The 26811-nt window shown below is 32.5% G+C and overlaps 1 protein-coding gene across 4 annotated transcripts in view; it reads right to left on the reverse strand.

The window, feature by feature from the left end:
* Positions 1–1885: 1885 nt before the first annotated feature.
* LOC133172209 (tyrosine-protein phosphatase non-receptor type 11-like) overlaps positions 1886–26811 on the reverse strand; it is a 32825-nt gene continuing 7899 nt past the window's right edge. For 2 of the 4 annotated variants that reach the window (XM_061307055.1, XM_061307056.1), the window contains exons 2-16: positions 23988–24177; positions 19291–19413; positions 12780–12974; positions 12351–12519; positions 11969–12085; positions 8872–8988; positions 8061–8157; positions 7665–7744; positions 7302–7451; positions 6304–6474; positions 5826–5980; positions 5512–5579; positions 4939–5090; positions 4474–4613; positions 1886–4121 (exon numbers count right to left, since the gene is read on the reverse strand). In XM_061307055.1, coding sequence (XP_061163039.1) covers positions 4058–4121; positions 4474–4613; positions 4939–5090; positions 5512–5579; positions 5826–5980; positions 6304–6474; positions 7302–7451; positions 7665–7744; positions 8061–8157; positions 8872–8988; positions 11969–12085; positions 12351–12519; positions 12780–12974; positions 19291–19413; positions 23988–24070 — 1881 coding nt within the window. In that variant the 5' untranslated portion in view covers positions 24071–24177 and the 3' untranslated portion in view covers positions 1886–4057. Of the gene's footprint in view, positions 4122–4473; positions 4614–4938; positions 5091–5511; positions 5580–5825; positions 5981–6303; positions 6475–7301; positions 7452–7664; positions 7745–8060; positions 8158–8871; positions 8989–11968; positions 12086–12350; positions 12520–12779; positions 12975–19290; positions 19414–20156; positions 20296–23987; positions 24178–26811 lie in introns of those variants that run through there. The other 2 variants (XM_061307057.1, XM_061307058.1) reach the window with 2 other exon arrangements.

Here is a 26811-nt window from a genome sequence, read left to right on the forward strand (position 1 = left end):
AAGTGACCTTGAGACCACGCCCTTTGCCCCAGGGTAAATCCCCGTGCAAATTTTAATCTACAACATATCCTCATCCTTTTGTGTAAGTTTGGTGATAATCTGCCCAGTGGTTCTTGAGAAGAAGATTTTTTAGCAACCAGTACTTTTTTTTTCTATTTTCCTAATTATCTCCCCTTGTTAAAGGGTCACAACCCAGGGTTCTCACTAGGATTTTGCTTACATGAGTCCCAGGACTCAAGACTTCTGAGAAGGTTGAGTCCCAGCTAAATATGATGCGTCCCAGAAAAATTATGTTGAGTCCCAACTGAATTATTGCAGTATCCTTCTATCCAAACATCAATAAAAATCTTTATTACTTTTAACAGTTTATTTTATGCAACATTCAAATATTCAAATATATATAAACTAGTAATGCATCCAAGCCATATTCTAAAATACACACGTAATTAATTTCCATAAAAATTAACTTGGTGTTTATGAAGCTAAAATAAACTGTTGCATAATCAATTAAGTACCCTAAAGTTGACTGTATACAATCACAGGTGTCATGTGCAATGAGGCGTAACTAATCCTGTCAGTCGACTGTACTGGGTGAAATTCACGAGATAATCAAGCTGCATTGTGTATACAAGCAGTAATTATGGTTTCTAGATAAAACTCAAGATTCAAAAGTGTTTTAAAAAAGCTGCAGTGTGTTTACAGCTATCGGAGTTTGACATGGGACACTATCATGACTATGGACTAATAAACATGAAATAATAGAAATAGGTACAAGTTTCTTGGATAAACTTTATATTTACATGAAGGTTTCTATTAAATATTTCTTTGACAAATCCTAACATCTAAAATCTCCCGTTTTCGAAAGCACCCGAATTTTCTCGCTAACGAGGACACGTCCACTCATGAGTCCGCGGACGCATCGTTTTTAAGAACCTTGCGTCCCAAATAATTTTGCTGCGTCTAGGACACAGATTCTTGCGTTAATGAGAACCCTGGTCACAACCCCAGTTTTAGTATAAAAGGGAGCCCTTGGGCCAAGGATACCCTGTGACAAATTTGACAATAATTGGCCAAGGGGTTCTTGAGTTATGGCCCATATTCTAAAAAGTTTACGCACACCGCACACCGCACAAATGGCCATAGCATTAGCTCTTTGAGCCTTTGGCTCAGAAGAGCTAAAAATCTCATCGTGTAAATGAGCTCTTTATTTCTGTCCTAAAACACAATATTAGTACGATTTGGCGATATAGCACATTGCTATATTAAAAGCTGGAATGTATATAAAAATGACTTTGAATAAAACTCAGGCATAGCTTCACACTTTCTCTTCTTTCAGACCGTTTTCTGTTTTTGTAACATGTATCATGACACCTCATGGCTGCACATCATAAACATGTTAAGGCTGTCCAGCATTCCTGCGTTTCGCCCACGTGGCGTAGTGGTTAAAGTGTCTGCTCTAGAGTCACAGTGCAAGGAGTTGATCCTTACATCGTGGGTTTGAATCCCACTGTGGGACGTGGAGACCAGTCCTTCGGATTACACTTTATAAACCAGATCCCGTGTCGCGGTAGGTGCTTGCACGAAAAATTAAGATCCCTCGCTGTTCAATGGCCCTAAGTGCCGAGTATAGATCTAAATTTGCGGCCCTCCACAAGCAAGTGGTGGCTTCTCCATATGAGTGAAAAATTCTCGAGAGGGACATTAAATTACAATACATAATTTTATCTGTAGTTATCCTGAGGACAATCCTTTACTCAGTTTTGTTACTCAGTGGAGCAAATTAAGGTGACCAGCACCATAATCAAAATAAACAGCAAGCCTAAAACATCAAAGAATCAAAGTCATATACGCAAAGAAAAAAAAAAGAGTGAAGAAAAAATTCAGATTAATTTATTGTAACATTTATTACTGATTTCATCAAGTGACAGATGATGACAATAAAACACTGAATATTAATCACAATACCATTTTTTGCAGCCATGAGAATATTTTTGATATACATATGCATGTAGGCACCATTTCAGACCATAGTCAAACTAAGAACACTACAGTTTGAATACGAAAGGGAAACAATTCAACAGAGCTTTTATACTTCTGTATACAAGTTATTTTCAAATTTCAATTTTTTTTTTGATTATTTGTATTTATTTTTCAGATTCAATAAGCACAGAAAATTAACTTTGCTCATTAGTGCAATATGAAAATTTTGATAGCAATAGGACAAATATACCAACTCAATACCAGTATATACCGTAAAATACTCAACTGTATGTCTGCCATTTTTATCATAAATCTATACAAAATAGCGAAATTATTTTACATGGTAAATAACCTGAATTTCAAAATATAGGCATGTTTAAAAACCTTTTTTCATAATTCATAATACATATAAAAATTGATTCAGAAAATCAATTCTATTTTTTTTATTCTTTCTTGCTATTGTTGAAAGAAAACAATGCATAAAGAAGAAGTTCTTTACATGAAGAATTTTAAAACATTGATTATATAATTATGCAAATATGATGCCATGTTGGAGTAAAACACTCTTTTTTTTATATGCTGTGTAAAGCTGATTTTACACTAGATTGAATTTTCACGACTTTAATCTATAAAGATAACAAAAAACAGCTAATTTGATTTGAATCAGCAGCATATCATTTGCTGTGTTGAGGGAAAAAATCCACCATGTACAGATGAAACAGCACTAAACTTCATTATAAATAAGCATACAATTTTTGAATTGAAGCTTCTTAAACAATAACATCTATATCTATTTTTCATTTCAAACAAGCTAACCAAGCAAAAATACTTTTAAACCCATACCAGCTGTATCTATCTTCTTTTATAGCTACATTAAACAAACGAAGACGATGATGACAATAGTGTTTGATCAGCAAACTTAAAAAAATATACGAATACCACAAAATTTAGGACAAAATTACATGACAGACGATGTATGCATTAATAATTTATTACATTTCAAAATCAAAAAAAAGATTGACACTGTATAAGTAACAATAATTTATGATAAGCCGAGACTGTTAATGAGTAAGAAAAATATTTTGCATACTAAATGAATTCCTCAGATAAAGTGAGCTACATGTATAAACTGAACAATTTCTAATTTGTATGAAATAATTATTCATTTTCATTCTAAAAGCAAAAGCAATTTCATGAAATTTTGTGAGCATCTCCTCTCCCTTGAACGAAAAACTGTGGTAGGGTTTAAACAAAGAGAAATGGAGTTTAAAACATTGTTCAAAATTAAACATAACAGCATCTCCTCCTTATAGCACATGATGAACAAGTATATTTATAACAATATATAAATAACACACAATACATAACTCGATTTTGACAAAGGAATTTCATAACATCAGTCATAGAACACATACAAAACGTAACAAAGAGACCTTATTCATGACTCTCCAACATCTTTGTCTTAATCTTTAAGTTAATTACAGTCAAAACAGCCTGTTATTTATTTAATCATACATTTGTAAAGCCAAAAAATTCAAGTTTTTTTTTCTTGTGTCTGTCATATATTAGTTTTAATTCTGTTTTGGAAAATATAAACACTACCTTTCAGGGGGAAAGTTTACTCATACAAATCATGCCAAATATTCAGCTATTTATAGAGTAAAATATAAAAACAGGAAAATTAACTTGAGTTCCTATTTTATACCTAAATTATACATAATTTATCCCAACAAACTATAAGTAAATCTTTTGAAAGGATGAACCATTACTTAACTTTGTCAAGTAACAAGAATCAGCTATGATGCACTTTTTCAGACAGACAATGATCATTTCTGGATTCAGTTGCACATTTATACATGTATACCAATCCTCTACTTTATAAAGGCATATTTGCCAGCTGAGACCCATCAGAAGAAGCATATTTTCTGCATTTACACAATGTCAAGAAAATACACAATTGTAGATATTGTCATCTTCTGTAGTGTACACCATCTTGGTTTTTTTTTTATTTCCCTGGTCAATGATGCATGATGTATGGTGACTGAAGTACTCTCTGTTTTCACATTGCAGTCTACTTTTATTTGGAGCCAACAGATCCTATGTTCTGATATATCTGTCTACTGTCCTCTGCTGGTGGTAGTCTGGACAAAAAAAATAATAGAAAGAATATGTCAGTTAATGGGCATACTTTTGTCAGAATTTTTAAATTATAAATTAACTGTATATACATGTATTAATACAAAAGTACACTTGACACATCAATTTATTTAAATACTTTCAATGGCTAGAAATGAAAGGCAAAATCTACAATGATATAAAACTATTAAGGCTTGCAAATGCGGTGACAAGTCTTAATTCCCCTTTTTACTCTGCTCTAGCTGCATGTAAAATTTACACTACACAGTCTCAAAGGTGTAATCTTGAAGTTTTGATTACATCTTTTAAACCTCTAGGAATTTGTTTTATCCTTTTCACCTCTAGGTGTATGCTTACTTAGGTAGATCTTTCTCCTTCCTCTTTGTGGACTGTTGTAGCTGTGGCACTGCACCCTTAGTACTAGCAGACAGAGACTTGTTGGCTGACTCTAGGTTAGCGGTGTAACGTATGTTGGTGTACTCTCTTCCCACAGATTGCTACAGTATATAATGTCAGAGGTATAGTTCTATTCTTAAAGAATACTTATAAATAAAAAAAATCAGGAGTAAATTTATGTCATATAAATAAAACTTTATTAATGGTGAAAATAAAAGACTATGCATACAACTTTCTGTACAAATTCCTTGCACTTATGAAATCTACTGTTGAACTATTTCCTACTAAAATTAACACAATTCTGTATGTACATGGATGTGTATCTTGGCTAATTAACGACAAATGTATCTACAAATCTCCTCTAATCCATTTAAAGTAAAGAAATAAGAAAGATTAAAAAATTTTCCACAAAAGACCAGTGTATACCTCCTCTGCACGTTTACGCTGCTGCTCTGTTTCTAGGTAGTGAAGTACTGCCATATAGACAAACTTGTACTGGGCCTCTGTCTGCACCATACCTGACCTCTGAGATCTAACCATCTGTATCGTCTTCTGGATATCAATTTCACACTCCAGGCCTAAAACAGTCAAATACATTGTACTGACAGGCAAAACACTTGTTATGATTATTCTATAGCTTGAAAACTTGATTCAATATTTTTTTTCTGTTACTCCAAAAAAAGTTATTTCATTATTTCTATTTTGATTCAAACAGTAGTGAACTTCCAAACACTTTTTTTGAAATTGAAAACACAGGGTGTTTTATAATTATAGGTCCCCGTTATAATATACAATCCATCTTGGTCTAGTTGAGTATTATGTCAATAAAATACCATACAACATGATCTGGTTGAGTATTATGTCAATAACATACCAAAGGTATTGATCTAGTTGAGTATTATGTCAAAAAAATACCATACATCTTGATCTGGTTGAGTATTATATCAAAAACATACCACACATCTTGAACTGGTGGAGTATTATGTCAAAAAAACGTACCATACATCTTGATCTGGTTGAGTATTATGTCAATAACTATGAACGTCCCTGTACGACCGATGCCAGCACTACAAACCAAATAAACATTTAGATAGCAAATACAAAGCTTAATGAACTTTACAAAAGACATTATGTATGTTCTTTTATTCATATGCAAATTTTAAACATCTTAAAAAATTGTTTTAATAGATTCTACTACAAAACAATTTAAAAACTGAATAACTAGGAAGGTACAACTCTTCTCAATAAAATAGCTTTCCCTTTGTCCAGTCAGCTGGTATATGCACAGTATGATTTTATTCTCAAGGACATACCTGCAGTGAACCACAATAGGACCAGCATCCTTGATCTTCTCTTGCTGGGCATTGACCACATTTAGGAAATTAAGGACACAGCCAGGATCAGAGGGTACACCATAATCAGGCCAAGTCAAGAAATGGAACTGGTAAACACGTCTGACATCTTCCTTCTGTAATAGTTTATGATGTCATTCAACACAAACACTTTATTTTTAATTTTATATGTCCCTCTCTCTCCCTCTGTGTAAATATTCATTGTATGAGCTGATTCAACAAGCTTGTTTTACACCTAGAAAATTTTACAAAGTACTATGCATGTTTCATAAACAAAAGTGTAAATAACAATAATAGTCTTTCACAATGTAAAATAGATTTTTTAAATGATTTTTTTAAATTTTGCAAACTATCCTGTTCCTGCTTTTCAAACATGGTGAGCGAGTTTTCCGATTTTAACTGCTTACTTCCCTTTGTAGAACATCATTTGTCCCCTTACCTTGCCATCTGCATTATTTATTTTCCAGACTTCCAGTTCCCTTATGATGTAATCTGTCTCATTCTTCTGGGAAATGAATTTGACATAAATCTTTGAATCATGAGACTCAAACATTCTTTCAAGAATATCATCTGGGTCATCAGGTGAAGGCCAGTATCTCACAGCTTTTACCTGTAAAAAATGTAAATTTTTCATTATAAGAAAAAATATTTCAATAGTTATCTACATAGTTACAAAGAATAAATACATTATTACAGAACTTTGACAACCTCAGGTAAAACACATAAAGTCAAAAGAGATGGAAGCTATAAACCGCTTGTCTGTGACAAATTTTCAAATTTTTTATATACATTTACTATATTATTTATTGAAAGCAATTTGGGGCCCTTGAGGGCAATAATATAATCTAAATTACAATGAACATATAAACAGTTATGTTGTATCTCTAGCAAAGTATACTTTCTGTACTGCAGATATTGCTGAATCCCAATTAAGAACACTGAGGTCTTCACTTCCTCAGATTTTAGAAAATATAGCCTAAGTGGACAAATACTGTAAAATCACATATTTTCCAGAGGTCAAATATTTGTGGTTTGAGGGAAAAATATTGGTTCTTGAAGATTTACTTTCATGGATGAAAATTTGTTGAGTAGCTATGTATATGACATTTTACACTTCGCGGTGGACATGAATTTGTGGGTCTCTTCATACCTTGAAAACGATGAAAATTACCCCCATAAAGAATGGTGATCTTACAGTACTGAGACAAACACATGGACAGGAGGGTCAATTATTCAATTACTGGATTCCCTTGGACAAAAGAACCAGGGGAATACATGTATAAACATAAACGAAAATAAATCTTTACCGAGAACCTAAAAATAAAAACATTATTATCAAATGAATAATTCAGATCCTATGATATCCCCCCAATTTTTTTTATGAATGATATGAATTACAACAAATGGTTATCAAACAGAGAGAAATATTGGTTTTACCTTTCCCCTTTCAACCTCTTTTGTTGTCATGACGATGACCCTTGTGTTCTCTTGCCAGATCATTCTCCAGAAATCTGTCACTGTTCCAGGGAGACAACCCTGTGTAGCTATAAAACTCTTCTTATTGGGGTCTGCTGAGTCTTCATCCATCTAATAAACATTACAATAAGATTAGCTAGATCTTCTGAAAACATGTACCAATACAAGTTTCATAATCTTATGCTCATGGTATTTTTTTCTCTCCAAAGTTTTAATGTGTATTTCTGTTTAATTAAATTTAGAGATTAGCAGAACAAAACAGAAAAACTAATGAATTGTACAAGGTTCTTATCTTCAACATTTTTTATATAGCTTTAAGCTTACTGTGATGAAGTTGGCATTAATGTAATCAGATCCTATGACATTTGGGTCACCATCCTTTAAAACAACCCTTGTATGATCAACTGAAAAAGAGAACAATCCATGTTGTGTAACTTTATTCTACTATAAGAATGCTGCATCAGTAGTAAATTTTTTTTGCTCCCATTTAAAACTGTGTAGTACAAGTTCCTCTAACACACAAGTACAAGCAAAATACGCAAGAATATTCTTTCATTTTAGCCTCCCCCCCCCCCCCCCCCCCACCATCCCATCTTTGTCTAGGTAAGCTAATAACAATAACTTTTATTGACAATATATTTTTAGCCTTAACCCAAACTTCATCAAAATTACAAATCTGTCTGTATGGTTTTGACCTCAACTTGACAAAGGCAGCCTTACATGGCAAGATATTTTTATATCTGTTTCTAGGTTTGTTTTCTATCCTCTGTCCCTCCTTTCTGCTGTACAAGTGACGCACTTCCATCTGTTGTAATTGCTGAAAGATCAAACCACACCCAACATTTTAGAGTTTGACAAGGAAACATATGGATAATGAATGGATAAATATTAAGGACTCATTTATTGATAATTCCTTTGCATCTCAATATTATCTTCAATGGCTTTTATAAAATCTTCCTGCATCAAAAGTATTTTCAAAAATACATGCAAATATTGAATATAAAATGTGTAAACCCTCCATTTTTCAAGAATTATATTTGTTTAATTTGTACAGCTCATTAGAAAAACAAGGATGTATGAACACAGCAAGTCAACAGGCCTAAATTATAATTGTCAAATAAAGATCTTAAAATACATGTGTAGTGCCTGGAATGAATAAATGACCATATCTGGATTGCGTCTTTCTTATTCTATCCTGCAACAGTTCAGCTTTAGTTTCAGGAACACCTTATAGCTCTTCTGTTTAGTACATTATTTCTTACTTCATTTTCAACTAAAGCCTTTCCTTAGAGGTGACAATATAATCATTATTCTATAACTGCTTTCGTGATTTTGTGTCATTTTACTTTGAAACAAAGTGGAGGAAATTAAATGAATTTTGATATGCAAACAGCATGACTCAGAGTGTAAAGTTATGTAACAAAGCTGACATAAATAGAGTCTGCAACCTTTAAATAACCATGAACAACATAACACATGGTTATTTTTAAATTTAGAAGTGCACATTTATCAGAATTTCAGCTTTACCTACCTCAAACTCATCCCAGAAACCCCCTTTACTTTTGTTGTTTGTACTGTCCTTTTCCTTCTCTAACTGCCTGACTCGGTTTTCTAATCCTGATGCAGATATTCTTGTGGCATTGAAAGGCTGAGATAAAAAAAAGAAAAGAAAAGAGATTCTTGATGAATGAGCAAAAGTAAGGTTAAACTATGCAACAATGTCCACTTGGTTTAGTACGCAGCCAGTCAGAGTTCTGTACAATAAAATGATCTTCTCTTTAAGTCTAATGTATTCCCTTGATAAAGGGAGAACTAGTTTTTACTACAACTGATTTGAAATGACAGACTATGACTAAAATGAGTGACATCATACAATAACGATTCATGCCTATAGTCCTGAAATATTGGTCATATAAGACATACTGGATGAGCATTCAAAGCTCATGCACCAAGTATCAAATTCAGCATAGTATGGCAAAACACAATGCTATTGTCATTACTCTAGATCTGCTGATGGTTGTACACTAAATACAACAACTTCATAAAAAGAAAATGATCTGGTTACACTGTGTATTACTTAATGGCTGCATTGGCCTAATTGGTAGGGTGTCTGCCCTCCAAAGGGTCATGTGTTTGGTCCCCAGAGTGAGCGCTTACAAATTTTCTCAAAAAAAAAAAAGCAAGCCATGCACTATTTTATATTTGATTTCACATTTATTCAACAGGGTTTCATTGTTTACAAATATATCCTTTGATCAATGACTAACGATGTGGAATTGATTGATTTGAAAATTTGATAAAGAATTTACTTGAAGATTTTTGTCAATAATATCATGCCTTCGGAATTGTATGTTTATTCATGAACTCATGACTATGTAATTTAAAAATTATGTATCCCTTAATGGCTGGTGTGACAGAATTGACAACATGTCTGATCAGTGTCCAAAGGATCGTGTGGGTCTTAACAAAATCTTCCTGGAGAAAAGCAAGTTGTGCATTATTTCTGCATAGTACACTTATATGCTATATAAATCCTATGTATACTATTTAAAAATAGTTGGGTATTATATATAGAGACAAGCTTTCAAGGATGCTGATTAATACAGTAGCATTTTCTTATTTTGGTAAGCCACATTTTCTAATGTCGGAATGAATCACAAACAGATGATCACAGACAACAAAATTAATCATTGACCTCAAAAATAGGAAATGACCAACTAGCACACGGCAAAGTTATTTCACCAAGCATGTATATATATGTATTTATATGAAACTATCCTGATTTACTTAATCTAGATATGTATACTCAACATTCATTATATAAACACTTGAGAGCAGGAAAACCATCACTAAATGATTCACTTCACACTTGTGTTTACAAAATCCGAACGGAAAAGAGTCTCTACGATTTAAAACTTAAGTATGATCTTGCTTTTATAGCATGTTGACAAAAGTTTTATCATATAAACCAGAAGTTTCACACACATGGGCCAAGAATTTCAGAATATAAACTTGATAAAAGGTTTTCCCCATTATAGGAAACATTTGAGGTTTTAAGCCCAATTAGCTATTGCATTAATTATCCCAAACGTATTGACTGAAACAGACCTCTGTGTTCATAAAACCTGGAAGACTAGCTCAGGCCAAGCTTAAAAAAATCTTTGTTTGCAGTTACTGATCCACAATTTCAAGAGTATTTAGGTTAGATTGTAATTTTTTGCTTTTGAAAAAAAATATAGTTTGGCATTTATTAAACAAAATATACACAGAAATTTCTATGGGGTACCTACTTAAAAGTATATGCACCTGAATGCTGCGCTTAATTCAAGAGCCTAAATTGACAGGAAAAAGTAACACTCTTAATTACAAATCTACAGTGTTTAAGAATTTGGAAAACTTAAAAACATAACCCCCCCAAAAAAATCATTTTGATAAAAAGCTGATTGGGGGGGGGGGGGTGTCAGGTGCATTTTAAGTTGGTAGGTAGGCAACTGCAAACAAACAATATTTTATTTCAGGCCTTACCTAACATGTGTTTCCTGATATAAAGCACAAGTCATCAATTCAGTCAGGGATAGACGTTAATTTTCAGATTCACTTGCTCTTTGGGCAAGTGATCTCAAATTTTTACTTGTCCGAATGCAAAACTTGGTTGCCCAAATAGGAAAATAATTTATTGCCGTAAATATTACGATAAGAAAAAGTGTGAATAGATACACTACTGTAACTATAAATCTGGCAAGTTGAGGTACCTGAAAAAATTTAGATGGTACGTTTGGACATAAATGTATACTACCACTTTCCTTGTCAATTTAATCTGTAAACACACACTGCAATGCATCAATAACCATCTGTTTCCTTTTAAATAAAAAATCATTTTGGGCAGGATCGTTTTGTTTTGTGAATTTTGATTGATGCAATGCTAAAGGAAGATAGTTGCTATGAAACATACATATCTTGATCAGGATAGGTCATGTTATATTCTGTCAGTGTGAATGAATTAAGTAGTTAACAAAGTTGTAATACGTAGAGCATATTTAACATGAAATAAAAAAGAATAACGAATCCCATTTTTAATGAACGATATAATCTAGAAACCCAAGGGAGCAATGTCAGTCACGTATCTGGCGGAAATCTAGTGTTCAATCTATTGTTTTATTTATAATTAATGTAAAATAGATACCAATATACATTTCTATCAGAAAAATTCACTTGCCCGATCGGACAAGTAAGTTTACAGTTTCACTTGCCCGAACTGAGAATTTACTTGTCCCAGGCAATCGGACAACCGTTAATGTCGATCCCTGTCAGTCAAATAAACAACTGCAACAGACTATCTAACAACTATTCTAAATCAAGCAATGGAATTATCACTTAATTTTAGTGCATCATATGAGAATGTGTATTGTGCATTTCCATTTGATATCATAATTTATAAGCCAATAAATGAATACTCATGCAGAGTGACAGTGTTGATGCACAAATGTAAAATTCCTGATTTTTGCAAAGCTTTGTCCTGTGTATAGACATCTAACCCAATAGGTAGCATCTTTGAACTTTTAAACTGTTAAGTTAAATCATATACATGTACCTGGCCAAATTGCTAGCCCACTTTATTTGACACTTACCATTTTTAAATGCACCACAGTTCCTAGTTTTTCCACCATGGGGTTCTTTTTGTAATGCTCCACAAGATCTGTGAGGCTTTTGAATTTCTCTCCACCCCCAACATCGTAAGTTTCATCCTTTCATACAAAAACAAAGTCTAATTTATAGAAAAATTACAAAAGAAATTGCAATCGCTAATAATGTAAATAATGTTTACTGGGTACTATGCAATTGTGTATAGCTGAAAATTGCAGTAATTCTTTCCATTCATGACCAGTTTATTTATCTTTCTATTAGACTAAGTGAGATTTATGCCATGAAATTGAAAGTCAATGCATTTTAAGTTAAGATTTTGAGAGCATTTAGTTGAAGCCACAGTGATGCTACAGAACTGGTACTCACTTTATCATGGAAGCAGATCATAACATGAGTCACTTTATCGTCTGTCCGCACGGACAAGACAAAATCTCCTGGCTTGCTCTGACTCTCCCTCACTAAATAGCTACCATTTTTCCCTTTCTCCATCAGCACCTTTTCTGCCTCTTTCCCAGATATATGACCATGGAACCATCTAAAATAAATATATTTTAACATTTATCTTCAGATACAGGGAAAACTCTCTCTCTCTATATATATATATAAGTATGGTTCATGATCTCAAACCTTTAAATTAAGCTGCCTGATGTCCATATAAACATGTCCACAACATGACAAACATTCTACACTAGAAACTGACTCCATGTTTTTGTTCAAAATCATTTTTATATATACACTGTATACAAAAATGAGTAACAATTAAAGTTTTACGTTGAATTTCTTATTCCCACTGACCTTTCAGTGGTGGGATCCTCTGAGTTGAGGGGATATTTGAGCTCAATGACCTCCCCATTCCTCTCCTTCAGCTGTCCCTGATTTTCCATATAATACTGCACCAATTCTGCCAGGGTAGCAAACTTCTCTCCCCCATACAGATCGTAGAACTCCCCATTGTTCTGGATCTTAATGTGGGTCACCTCAGATTTCCTCCTAAATGAATTTTAAAAAATGAAATGTATTTTGCAAGCTGCTCCAAAATTACTTTTTACAATCCAGATTATACAAACAAGTACCATAGTACCTTTTGGGCAAATTTCTAAACCTCAGTCTTGGAGAGGTTGATCAGATAAATAGCGTTTTGAAATTTCTACTTTCAGTAACCATGGCAATCGAATCAAAAAACAATGCAAAGAATTATGTAACTTAATGTAGTCTACTTGTATGCCAAGGCGGAGTAGCATTTTAAAAAATTGTTCACAGACAGATGGACAGCTAGACAGACGGACAAAAGATGGACACCTTACTATCGCATGAGCTCTTCTGGTCTCTGACCAGTAGAGCTAAAAATTATGTTTAGAACATTCCTACAACTTGTGCATATTATAGTTTTCTCTTTATAAATAATACCTTTTAAATAGTGAAATATGAAATACCACAATGATGTTATTTCAATTCCATTATGTAGAGCTCTAACAACTAGTAAGCAGAAAAATAGTCACTATTCCAGCCCCCAAACAACATACATGTTCACCCCTCTATCAGACAGTCTAACTGAAATATGACCTTAGTCTAGCATGATATTCTGTCCTTCTTGTACATGGTCAAAAAAAACCCATCATCAAGATTGTTGACCTTTCAGACATAAATGTGACCTCTTTACATGTCTGGCATAAGCATTATGCTGGTGTCTGTCTGTCTATCATTTTCCTTAAAATGTTTTAATGATGACAGTGCAGGGACTTTCAAAAGATAAAATTCTGGACAGATTTTTAATACCTATAATTGTTTAGTGAAAGTTGCTGGAAATCTTTTGATAGTAGACATAAAAATTCCTTTTATTATTTACAGATATGCACATTGGTAAATACAGGTGCATTTGTGTTTAAAATGGTTGACAGATTCACATACTATATACTGGGAAATTTTTGCCTGCATTTTATTCTTGCCCCTTTTGCCATCCCAGCAAGTGGGCAAATTTAAAACAGGAAGAATTAAAAGAAGTGTCTTGGAGAATTTAGAATGGGGCAAATTTGTGTATAAGGGAGAAAATGGGACTAAAATAATCCTGTATACAGAAATCTCATAGGAAGAAAAACTTGTTGCAATAGTGTTAAAGAGGGAATATGTTATTCAATTTTAGTCTTCTTTCAAAATAATCAATTTCACACATTTTTGAAAATTTAAATTTAATTGGGCCAGATATTGTTCAAATCTAGGTGAGATGTCTCTCTAGGTATTAATTATCTGACAGAATTTGGAATATTTCCAAAAACTGATCAAGCCTGCATGAGAGTTTTTGCACAAGGAAGTAAGGAAAATTACAGTCTCCTTTTTGCAGAACAATCCCCCGATGTAATTGCCTGTCTTTTTATTGCTATAGGCAAATACAGTTATCTCAAATACCTATATATCAAATACAAGGTGGACCTTATTACTATATAAACCTTGCTATAAAAGTTCAACCTTGATATCTTGCACACTAAAAAATTACCAAGTTGAAGATACTTAGTTTATACTGTATGATTTTCCTACCAAGCAGAAAAAGGATAAATGTTTTTGGCATTATGCTTTACACGTACCCTGATAGGCATTACTTCAAGTCATACCTTTATATCTCAGGTTTTAAACTGGATGACTTCCCTGACACTTAACTGGTACATGTATGCATTTACAAAAAATAAACACTTATGCAATTAACGCAGCTTGACTAAAAACAGAAATGTCTGATGAGACTGTAGCTCTACTGGTTTGTACTAGTAAAGTTACTCCTGGACTTATAATCATAGGTTATTAACTGAATATTGGGAAATATGCCTGTTCAAGATCTTTAAATGGTAAAGAGGACCAACCCTGTGTGGTAAAGTGGACCGAGCTTGTGCAGTAAAGAGGATCAAACTTGTTTTAAGATTTTTTTTTTTTTTTTTTTTTAAATCAAACCAAAATTATCGGTGGATTAGCATTTTGAAGGAGTTTTACAGAAATGTCTATTTTTAGCAACCATGGCAACACCATTTATTAAATTCCAAAACTGACAGAGGAAAATGTATCTTAGTATAGACTGCTTGTATGCCTAGTTTTGTTTGAGTAAAACAAAACTATAGGAGGAGTAGCATTTTGAAAAATTGTTTCCAGATGCACAGACAACTTGATAAACCCCTTACCATCCCCAAAACTTGTCTAGTCTTTGACCAGTAGAACTTAACAGTTCTTATTAGAGGAGCATAAAATTTAGCAATAAATGCATGTCTATCAACAAGGAAAGTGCAGTACCTAATTTGAGCATCCATCATATATCTACTGGAGACTCTGAATATTCATCTTATCTCTTTCTAAGTACTTCTGTTCAGAGTCTAGTTTGTGACTGACACAAACCCCTAGACATTAACAACACTGCCAAAGGGGAAACAAAAGTAATGAAAGTTCTCCATGCTACAGGAAAAAGCCTACACGTGACCGTTCAATGCCTTCCATGCGGGGTTTCACTTACCAACACTTTAAACAAGAAATTCACAAAGCTGGACATTATGTTACAATTATTTACAAATTTAACATCCTAATGTTAACATCGTCTCTTATAACATGAGGCCATTCTAAGTTATTTCTACGTTTAGCATCTGTGAATGGATTGGTTTTGAGGAAATGAACACCAAAAATTCCACAGTTACAAATATTTGCAAAGCAATTTATGCTACTGGGATTAGCATCTCATTTCTTTACATTCTTTTTTCAAGTTTTGTACCAAAGATTTGGATTTTTATACACTAGCAGTTTTTTCCCCCTTATTTTTTAATTTTGTTACGAAAAGGAAATTCTCAGATGATACGAAATTTTGTAATTATTCTAATGTGGGGTTTTTTTGTAAAAACTTTGAATGGCCTGACTCTAAACCCAAAATGCTTATTGGCAAATTCCTAGGAAGACAACTGGTATTTGACTTGCAACTTATCATAGTATGCCTTTGACCTACATCTGAACATCAACATCATTATGGATTATGCATGCCAAATATCAGATGGTTTTTTTGTTGTTGATGTTCTGAAGCTAAAAGTAAGGACATTTAAGGATAAAGACTTTAAGTTGTACACTGAGAAACATGGAAAGAAGTGACGAAGATGAAAGACAAAATACATGTATCACAATAAAATTTCACATAGTCATTGCCTTCTATGGACTAGTAAAATACAAATCAAAGACATTTTACGGTTGGACAAATAGTTTGGAAAAAGCACTACAATTACATTTTCAACAGCAAAATACTGTAATTTATTTACAGAATAAAAATTACACTTTATCACTGCATGTGTGAAAAAAAATCAAAATGATATTTTATCACAGTGTGAAAAAATATCAGAAGTGTGACAAAACTCTCAATTTTCCTTCCCTTTCAGAAGAGTGTTGTAAAAAATACTTCCTGGCATGTTAGGCCAATAAATTTAAACTTTAGATTCTTATCATAATTTGCCTAAAAATTGAGGCAGGGGGCAGAATTTATATTTTATTTTTTGTTATTGAAAATATCTACAGAACATTCTTCTAATACACAATTTTCACATTGTTAATGCCAATATGTAAAGATTTTATTGTTTATTCTTTTAAATACATGTATCTATAAAAGATTCTTCTCATGCAAAATATTCACAGTATTAATAATTTTACAAGTGCATATGTACCGCACAGGCCACACACCTGTTGCTATGAAATGGGGGCATGCAGATCCCAATAAATTGCACATGCTGTTACTGTACATGGTACATGTAGTCACCACTTCTCATTGGTCTTGCTCCAAACACATTTTAGTTTGTTTTATTTGAAATTATTACAGAATTCCATTGTCCTTATACATGTACATCCAATTCTTCATTCTCAAAGTTCTTGACACGATCAAAATTGTCATTTTGCAAAACAGGATGTCTAAAACATTCTATTGCCTATACTGAACAGTTCAAAGACTAACAATTTCCTTTAGCTGTATTATCCTTTAAAGTCTGCCAATAATTTTTTTTAAAATATGAAATTACATACAGGTGACTCTCAATCTCTGGGATTCAAGGGACCATTAGAAAAGTTGGAGAGATCGGGGGGTTCGAGAGATAGAAAGTGAATAAAATCCAGAATCTTCAGTTCCGATCATCATTGTTCTACTATTATACATACCCGAAGTATATAGTGATAATGTCATTGCATGTTTTCATTCGTATTTTACAGGTAATTCACTTGATTTCAACAGCAATAATTGTATTTCGAATAAATAAAATGATTTCTTTAAGTTTCAATATTTATTTGTTCTCATTTCATGATTACATGAAACCTGAATAGCAGTTGTCAATGTGGCTATCCCCAGGGTTTGATCGGGTACTTCACCAGACTGCTCGTAATCAGTATTCAATTCTTAATTGAGATAGAATTTCTTGTGCATTGCAATGCTTGCCATGCTGGAATTGTGCAGACTCTAATAAAAGTTCATAATACCCTATAATCCCTATTAAGCGCCCCCCTAGGTCTTTTTCAATTGTCGGGAAATAAGGGTCCCCTGTACAGTGATTAAAATCATCTAGAATCATATCGAAAGTCCACCATAATTTGAAGAAAGTGAAAATGAAACTTGGTTATTGGGTAACTCGTACGTAAAGCATTCCTGAAAGTGAAAGATTTTTAGAACGACCTAATCATTATGTATTTCTGAAAGTGAAAGTTACCTACAAAATTTGTGTTCTCCTTGTGTATTCTTAAATTTCTCGGTGGAAAAATGAGTCATATAGCATAATTTTGATGGATTATCTTAACTTAAAGGAAAGTTAGACAATCTTTTAGTGGTTCTCTGAATATATTAGTTTTTTTTCAAAAGATTTTTTGAAGTTAAAATATGACATAAAAAATTATAACTAGAAAACCCATATAACCGCCCCCTTTTCGCATTTTTATAAGCGCCCGGGGCAGTTAATAGGGATTATACGGTATTTGGAAAATTACTGATACCTCTCTAAATTATTTTCTCAAAATTATCGTCTCACTCTCAAGTCAAAATAAGTAGTGAAGCGATTTGTTTATAATTTACCAATTAACCAATTAATTATATCAATATTCAGACGACTCATATGTGTAGTGTCATCTATGTAAACACCCAATTAACACGTCCATGCCAACCCCAGGCATTCACTATTATCCAGGTAAGTCCAAGCTGCATTAAATTTACACTTGATTGGTGTGTATACATGCTCAATCAAAACTCCTAGAGATAGAGAGTAAAAAACAATAAAATTTGTGTAATGGGACCCAGGTCTTGGTTCGAGAGATAGAGAACTTCGAGAGATCAGAAGTTAGAGAGATAAGGAGTAAATTTGCTTAGTTATATAGAGAAAAAAAATGGGACTGGAGGTTCGCTTAAAGAGATCAAGAACTTCGAGAGATTGGTGTTCGAGTCATCTCGAGTCACCTGTATCACTGCTGATCGCTATGATATGTAATTTTCTTTGTCTGTTATGCTATACTTAACTTTGTCCAAATCTCTTTAAAAAATTTACTGATGATATCTAGATGTATTAAAACTTTAAATAAGTGAACTACGTTTGCTTTTCTGCCTTCTCCATATTTTCTCCTTTTGGCTCTCGATCGTGCTATAAATAGCGCCACACAACTTTAATACAAACAGGAAGTGTAACTCATCAACTTTGGCAGGGATGAGAATTTAAAATTTAATTTATCTGGTCTTAGAAAAATAACCATTCTGACAGAGAATAAAACTGCCAAAGTTTATCCAAATATGTTGTTGAAATCAATGTTTCCAATCTCACTGTCACTAAGCTATGAAGTCTCAACCACTCAACTATGACTTCATAGTCTATGACAACAGAGGCAAAAGAAAAATCAAAGAAAATGCAATGAACAGAAAATTCAATATTTTGTAGTTGGATATGGAATTTATTTCCCTCTTGAGAAAGGATTTTTTTATACTTTCACTCATGCTTTGCACTCGTGAAAATATGAAAAAAATGCTGTCCCACTCACGAAATAAATCAACCTATGACCAAAACATTGAATATCCTCAATGTATTCCATTCATTAGCACACTTGCAGACAATATTGAAAATTCTTACAATTTTAGCTTTTATAATGAAGATACTTTGCCTAAACAACTATGCACAGCTGTATTAGCATGATGAAAATTCAGTGAAAATTACAACATAATATTCTCTTTTCAGAGTCTTACCTTAAACATGTTAAAGAGAGCATGAAGTCACTAGGACTAGTACGATACACATATATATTTAAGATTACACCATAGTCGTACTTCTTTTTGAATTCTTACCTTACAGAGAGTGTGAAGTCACTAGGACTACTTGTGCTATGTCTGGCTAAAAAGCTGCCATCATACCCCCGCTCCTTCAATAATTCCTCAGCCTTCACACCCGAAATGTGGGGATGAAACCATCTACAATGTTAAACACAGAAAGTTACACTTCAACTTAGATCAAGCTCAAAATAGCTAGAAAGATATTTTTTAATAATATGTTTATCTAAATGAAACAAATTCCTCACAAGTTTCATTTAAATATTATTTTATATAACACTAACATATTACAGGTAACTTGTAAGCATAATATTTCCCCAAAATTATTCCAATCCACAGATTTACATTTGAAAGGTAAAAACATTTTCCAATATGATGTATTTATGATTGAACAGGTATAATTAAAACATACCGACATACCTAATATACATTACATGTATATATTCTATGAACTATTTTATAATTAATTGAATCTATAAAAAGTTCAATTTCATGGTAAAAGTCCATATCAATATAATTTTATATATATATATATATATATATATATATATATATATATATATATATATATATATATATATATATATATATATATATATATATATACATGTATATATATATATATATATATATATATATATATATATATATATATATATATATATATATATATATATATATATATATATATATATATATATATACACATTTTTAGAGTATTTAATTTTTTATTTCTCAAAAATTGTAAAACCCTTGACTCTCATATGTTACAGTTTTAAATATTCAAAATTCTAGAGATTCAATTTGGCATCTACAAAGAAGGAAGTTAGAAATTAAAATTTTGTATGGTAGAATATATTTCTTTAAAATGTCCCTCTTCTCACCTTCTCTGAATAGGAAGCGCGTCTTCCTTTGTACTACCTCTCTTCATTATTTAAAACATTCAATAGGCCTCTAGAAATTCTACCTCTTCTTCAATAGGACATATTAATAATTTTGAACCTTCATACCCTCAAGAAATTTTCACTCATTTATACAATCAAGTGCAAGGAAACAAAAATATTCATTAAACACTTTTAAAATTCCTTCCTAGTTATCAAGGAATTTGCTCCTATGCTGCTGAAATCAGATCTTGAGCAGTGTTTATAATTCCTGAGTATCGGTAGTAATCTTTATCCACTCACTATTTCCTTCTTTTCCAAAAATATTTGTTATTTGTTGAAATAGCAATATACAGAAAGCAAAGTATGTAATGATAACGTAGAATTCCCAAACAGTATTTCAATCACAATACTCTGCTTTTTCCTATACCAAACTGATTAATAAGTACCAGTTAAATTTAATCGGTAAGATATCCAATGAGAAACTTTTTTATGGATATATATACATGTATATATGTATATATTGATCCCCAAGCAGCAAAAAATCTTCAACTTTTTTCTCAGAATACTTTATACCTGGTATGAACTCTTCCAATAAATTTTGCCTCACTAAATTATGAAAATGGTTGAGTGTCTTGGAAACATAAATCCACCATCACACTAAAGCACACAAAAAGAATTATTTGTCCAGATAGGTAATACACATTTCACCTGACTGTAAACTTCCTAATGGAGGAGACTTTCACCTCAAAAATGAATTTGAACCTATTTCATCAAGTGTACACCACAGTGTATTTGTAAAACAGATCACCTGTGTAAAACAAAGACTTTAAAAAAAAATTGATCAATCATCTAAAAATAAAAAAATTACTCAACTATTCTCGTAATTTTCAACCCGCTTATTTAAAATTTTGGACAATAAATTTGGAGGGAAAAAAATTATATCTAGCAAATATCTGCTTAACAGGAAAACCACTGTACCAAAATGACTATTTTTTCTCCTTAAATACACAAATAAACCCTAAATAATTTCCTTGTGATGAGCAATTTTTTTCTGAACACAGAATAAGCTTAAGGGCACAGGACTATTGTTCATGTAAAACTGTATGACCACTTATGGCTCAACACAATACATCTATAGTCTCCTCTTGAATAATGATGAGTTTCTCACAAAAAAAACCAACAACTGTAGATCCAGAACAATTTAACACGGAAGTTAAAACTTCTCCTTTGGAAGTCAACACCAATCATTCTATAATCAATAAAACTGTGTCAGGCAATATACTTGTGTGCAGGTCTCTTATCTTTTTCCTGTACGTGAGGTATTTTAAATCCTAGCTGTCTGTTACTAATATTTAAAATTTCTTCCTAAACTGAAAGCAATATGTCTTTGGATCAATAATTGCTCAAGGCTAATTCAGCTTACATGTATACTTGTACATATAATTATTACAATAATTTTTAATGGACAATTCAAAATGAATTCTTGTGTTTATTTCAATATATGAGCTGTTAGGGTGCAAGCTACGGGTACATCAAATTTCTTTCTTAAAACTGGGCCTTTAATACAATTAGTACTGGAGTTATATAACCAAAGAGCAGCTGGAAGACCAAAACCCTACAATTATAAATGTAAGTAAGTTTTTTTATGATACAATTTGAGCTGATAAATCTGTACACTGTCCGAACAAAATTAAAGTTTTTGAGGACAGCCAATTATATTTTTTATTTCCGTAATAATATGGATAATCATCATATATCATCATACATTTTTAAAGAAGAGTTCATTATTGTCAAGACCTTCAGTAAGTTGCAGGAAATTAAACAGCTGAATGACATTTGAATGTCCTTTGTTTAAAATATTTTAACCTGGAAAAAGGCTTACTTTTTACAATGATGACCTGGTGACCCAAAAAAGATAAGATAAATGTACAACCTTTTTTTAGCAACACAAAAATTGTGACAGGCAGTTTTTTTCCCTTATATCTGTAAATGTAAGAGGGCAGAATTCCAAGGTTGAATCTAATTAATGGACAATAAGTAAAACTCCATATCAGTAAAAAAAAAAAAACAAAACCAAAGGCCCATGGGCTACATCGCTCACCTCAGCACTTGGCTAAAAAAAAAGAAGAAGAAATCAGTTCAGTATTGAAAAGTTCAATATAAAAAGTGGTCCTGACATTTGATCTTTTATTGAGGTCTAATGCCCTACCCCAAGGGAAATGATTTGAATTTGAATCTATACCACCTGAAGATGCTTCTGAATTATCACATGTGACTATTCATGGCACTGCTGTTCTTGAGAAGATTTTTTTTCATTTATTCCTTTGTTTAACATTGATCCCCTGTTGTGGCCCACACCTACCCACAGGGGTCATGATTTGAAAAAAATTGATTCTACACTACCTGAGGATGCATCAGTCTATATTAATATGACTAATAATGACTTTGCAGGAGTGTCCTTAAAAAGAATTTTCAAGATTTTTTCCTACATATACATTCCTATGTAAAACTTTGTTCCCTTATTGTGGCTCACCCAACACCCTGGGTGTCTTGATTTGAACAAACTTGAATCTTAACTACCTGAGGATGCTTCCATATCAATATGAATAAACAGGGCTTTGCTGTTCTTGAGAAGAAGATTTTTGAAGATTTTTTGCTATATAATCCTATGTAAAACTTTGATCTCCCATTGTGGCCCCACTCTACCCTCGGGGTCAAGATTTGAACAAATTTGTATCTACACTATGTAAAGAAAGTTTCATATAAGTTTCAATTTTTTGGCCTCGTGGTTCTTGAGAAGAAGATTTTAAAAGATACCACAACATTTTCACTATTTCTTAATTATCTCCCCTTGAAAGAGGCATGGCACTTCATTTGCACAAACTTGAATCCCATTCACCCAAGGATGCTTTGTGGCAAGTTTGGTTGAAACTGGCTCAGTGGTTCTTGAGAAAAGGTCGAAAAATGTGAAAAAGTTTACAGATGGACAGACAGCTAGACAGACAGATGGACAAACTGTGATCAGAAAAACTCACTTGAGCTTTCAGCTCAAGTGAGCTAAAAAAAAATTTTTTTTTTAAAAAAAAAAAAATAGAATGCTTATATGTCTTTAAATTGAATATGCCTATATACTTTTTTTAAATGTTTATCAAACCATTTTTAACATGAAGAGAATATCTTTTCGTGCGATTTCAAAACAAAGAATAGAAAACAATCATTTGACAACAAAATTTGTCTTAAGCTTTATATAATGTAAGAATATCTTACTGCATGATGCATATACAAGTTATGCAATGATAAATTAATTCCAAGTAACACCAGTACATCTAATGCAAGTATATGTATATTGTACTAATACTACTGTGTTATCTTTCTTGTTTCAATAATTCCATAATCATATATTTTTTTCAATTGGTATAAATATTTAAATATATTACATGCAGCAAGATTTTTTTCCTCCCCCACTTACAAAAAGCATTGTAGTATAAGAGTGCCAAGTGACACCTTATGAAATTCCTTCAGTCCTAGAATTTACAATTAAATACTGTGTGTAAGACTAAATACCGAAATGTGCTCAGAATACCTCACATGCAGCTATACATGCAAGTTGGTAAACGATGGTGTTCAAAGAGAAAACTGTTGTGACTTCAGAACAGATCAGAATAAAAAAGCAAGAGTACTAGCATTCTGTGGACAGTCCTGAGCACTCCCTTGTCTTGGATTGCAGACAGAAAGAATTTCTAAAGTCGTATAAGGCAAGCAGTGAAAAATACATAAATTGATAAGCAGTACAAGAAATATTTCTAGCTCCCATCTCATTGGTGGACTTGCCTTCTCTGCTGACCAATCAATTTAGAGATTCTTTCAGTCTCAGCTGCTTTTGGAGGCAGAGGAACACTTCTCCTCTCCGACATACTCGTTAACACCTAACGAATTACTGAGACATAACAATATTTGGTAGGAACATCTGAAGTAGGGAAAACTTATCTCTGATTCATCACCCTCTAGTTATCCTGAAGACCTAAAATGTACATACAGGCAATTAATAGATACAGGATATGGTTTCATATATGTGTGTAACAGATAATAGTCTCTACAAATACAGATAAACATAATAAGTAATTATCTCTATTTTGGCTCACATTAGCTGTTTTACGTCAAGGCCAAATCTACACTAAGACTATGTAGTAAATTTGACACATGGTTTCATTTTCCATATTTAATGTCAAAACACAAAGATTTATTTTAAAATATGGTTAGAAAAAAAATTATAAAACAAAGCAAATCTGTCTTTTTTTTGCAAATCTAAATACTTTATATCCTTAGTACAAATATACATTTGTACTCTTAACAACTGGATTATTCTGAATTATTTGACAAATTTACAAAACTTGCACAAACAAGATTTAATAGCTATACAAGGATACATACTTTATCCCTATATGATTCTTAAGTACTGTCTATTAGTTGGTGTATTTGACAACACGTGAGGGGGATTTTATGGTACTGAAATCTAGTACAACTTCAACTAGCTACCACTTCATAATTTATCTACATGTATAATTCAACCACTCCGTTAGATGAGGGATTACTCCAGAAGAACTGTCACATACTTCAAATCAGGCAATCATATCTAACCACTCATCTTAGGAGTGTGTACCGAGTGTACAGATACATGCACGTTTGTAAATGTACTTACAATGTATGCTTTTGTTTCAAACATCTCTACATTTGCTATACAAGTATGCATTGCATGAGGGTTGATCCAAAAGTAATATGTCACAGCTGCTATAAAATCTTTAAAATTGAACACATTTTGACCATTTCATCCTCTTTCTTAAAAATAATGAACAAAATCCAAATAATATGTGATGTCAAAGAAACAAGAATTGTCAATAATCTACTTTTAAACTATAGTATTTTTTCCTAATTCAGATTTTTCATATAGTACTGTAATATTCTAGATATTTTCAAAGGAGATGGGTGAACATGACGAGCGATAAGCCTATAGTGTGACAAACATGAAGACAAAAAATTAAATTTCAATTATATTAAAATTTTCCCTGATATTTCGTCTAACATTATAACATACTTTATGTAAAATCTCTACAATTTGCAAAAATCCCTCAAAGATTGAAATTATTTGTCTGTGAAATATTTGACACACACTAAAGCGGGCAAAAAGAGTCATTTTCTCATACTATAACACTATTTTTCGATATGAGTGGGTCTTCGCGCCACCTTTTTGAAAGTTAATCCTCAAAGTTTGCATAAAAATATTCATTTTTTGGTTACCAAAAATATGGAGCAATGACCCACTATACCTTAAAAATATATGTTTATGACATAACATTCGCAACTTTTCGAGAAATACTTGAAGTCCATTAAGTCAAGGGTCATATCACAAACATGATTTAAATGCCACTATTTGTCAGGACTTGTGTAGTCCAGTGGTTAGCGTGCTAGTTTTGAAAGAAAATGATACTCAGGATTTTTATTGCTAGGGTTCGAACCCCATGAATACCACATTAATTTTAATAAAAGAATAAATTTTGCCGAGAAAATTTTCCTCAAAAAAGTTTTGTTTATCACAATTTCATAAATTTCAATAATGAGAACTTTACTCTAAATATTAAATTCACAAACTGAACATGATTTTTATACTTCTGAAGCTATAGGCTTTTTGCACGCTATGTTCGCCCATCTCCTTTGGCTTTTATGGGGCAAAAATAGGTTTTTACGGAATATACTCAGGCCAAATAAAAAAAATATGTGTGGTTCCGGTTACCCAACCTTCCCTATTTTATACCCCCGACCCTAAACTTTTTTTTGGCAATTTTCATATTTTTTCCGGAATTTCCCCCGATTTCCATCAATGGATCCAGTTTAAGTTTTAGTTTCAGCAATGACAGCCTCCTTGCAAAACATAGTGCAAGTGTTTAATAGTGTTAAATCCAAAGCAAGCTAGCATGTGGGTGTCCCCTACCAATATTGACTAGTATATTATCACACCACATCTAAATGCCATTTGCAAAGCAGTGATAGGTATTATTTAGAAAAAATTAAGAAAATCATTTTGTTAAAAAAAGAAAAAAAAAAAAAAAAAAAAAAAAAGTCCCTACCTACCTACCCTAATTTTTTTGGAAGTGTAACCGGAACCACACATATTTTTTTGTTTGGCCTCAGTGGTAGATCCAGGATTTTTGAAAAGGGAAGACCGACCAGTTGGGAGCCAAAGGGGCAAAGCCTTCAAAACCTCTCGGGTTTAAGGAACAGTTTTTTGACTTATTTTAGCTATATTTTAGGTATAATTAATGCAATATCCCACACCAAAAAATTGATTTATTAATCTTATGTATATTTTTGGACACAAAAAGGGGGGTCAGCCCCCCCCCCCCCCCCCCCCCCCCCCCAAATCCACCAGTTATATTTCTTTGATTCAGAAAAGGAGTTAAGTATTACCAAGCATCATTAAATAGTAGAAAGGTCCCTCAATTATTGGAACTCCTAAATTATACAGGGAGTAAGAAAATAAAGTTCAAAACTATGTCCTTAACCTTAAAAAAAGTGTTGTTAATACATGTAGTATGTACATCTATTATATTTCTACATGGTCATTCATGCACTTTTATTACTCGATTCCGTCATGTATATA

This window comes from Saccostrea echinata, unplaced genomic scaffold (assembly GCF_033153115.1).
Source record: "Saccostrea echinata isolate AGI-Se365-2 ecotype Australia unplaced genomic scaffold, CSIRO_AGI_Sech_v1 ptg000054l, whole genome shotgun sequence".
Lineage (NCBI taxonomy): Eukaryota > Metazoa > Mollusca > Bivalvia > Ostreida > Ostreidae > Saccostrea > Saccostrea echinata.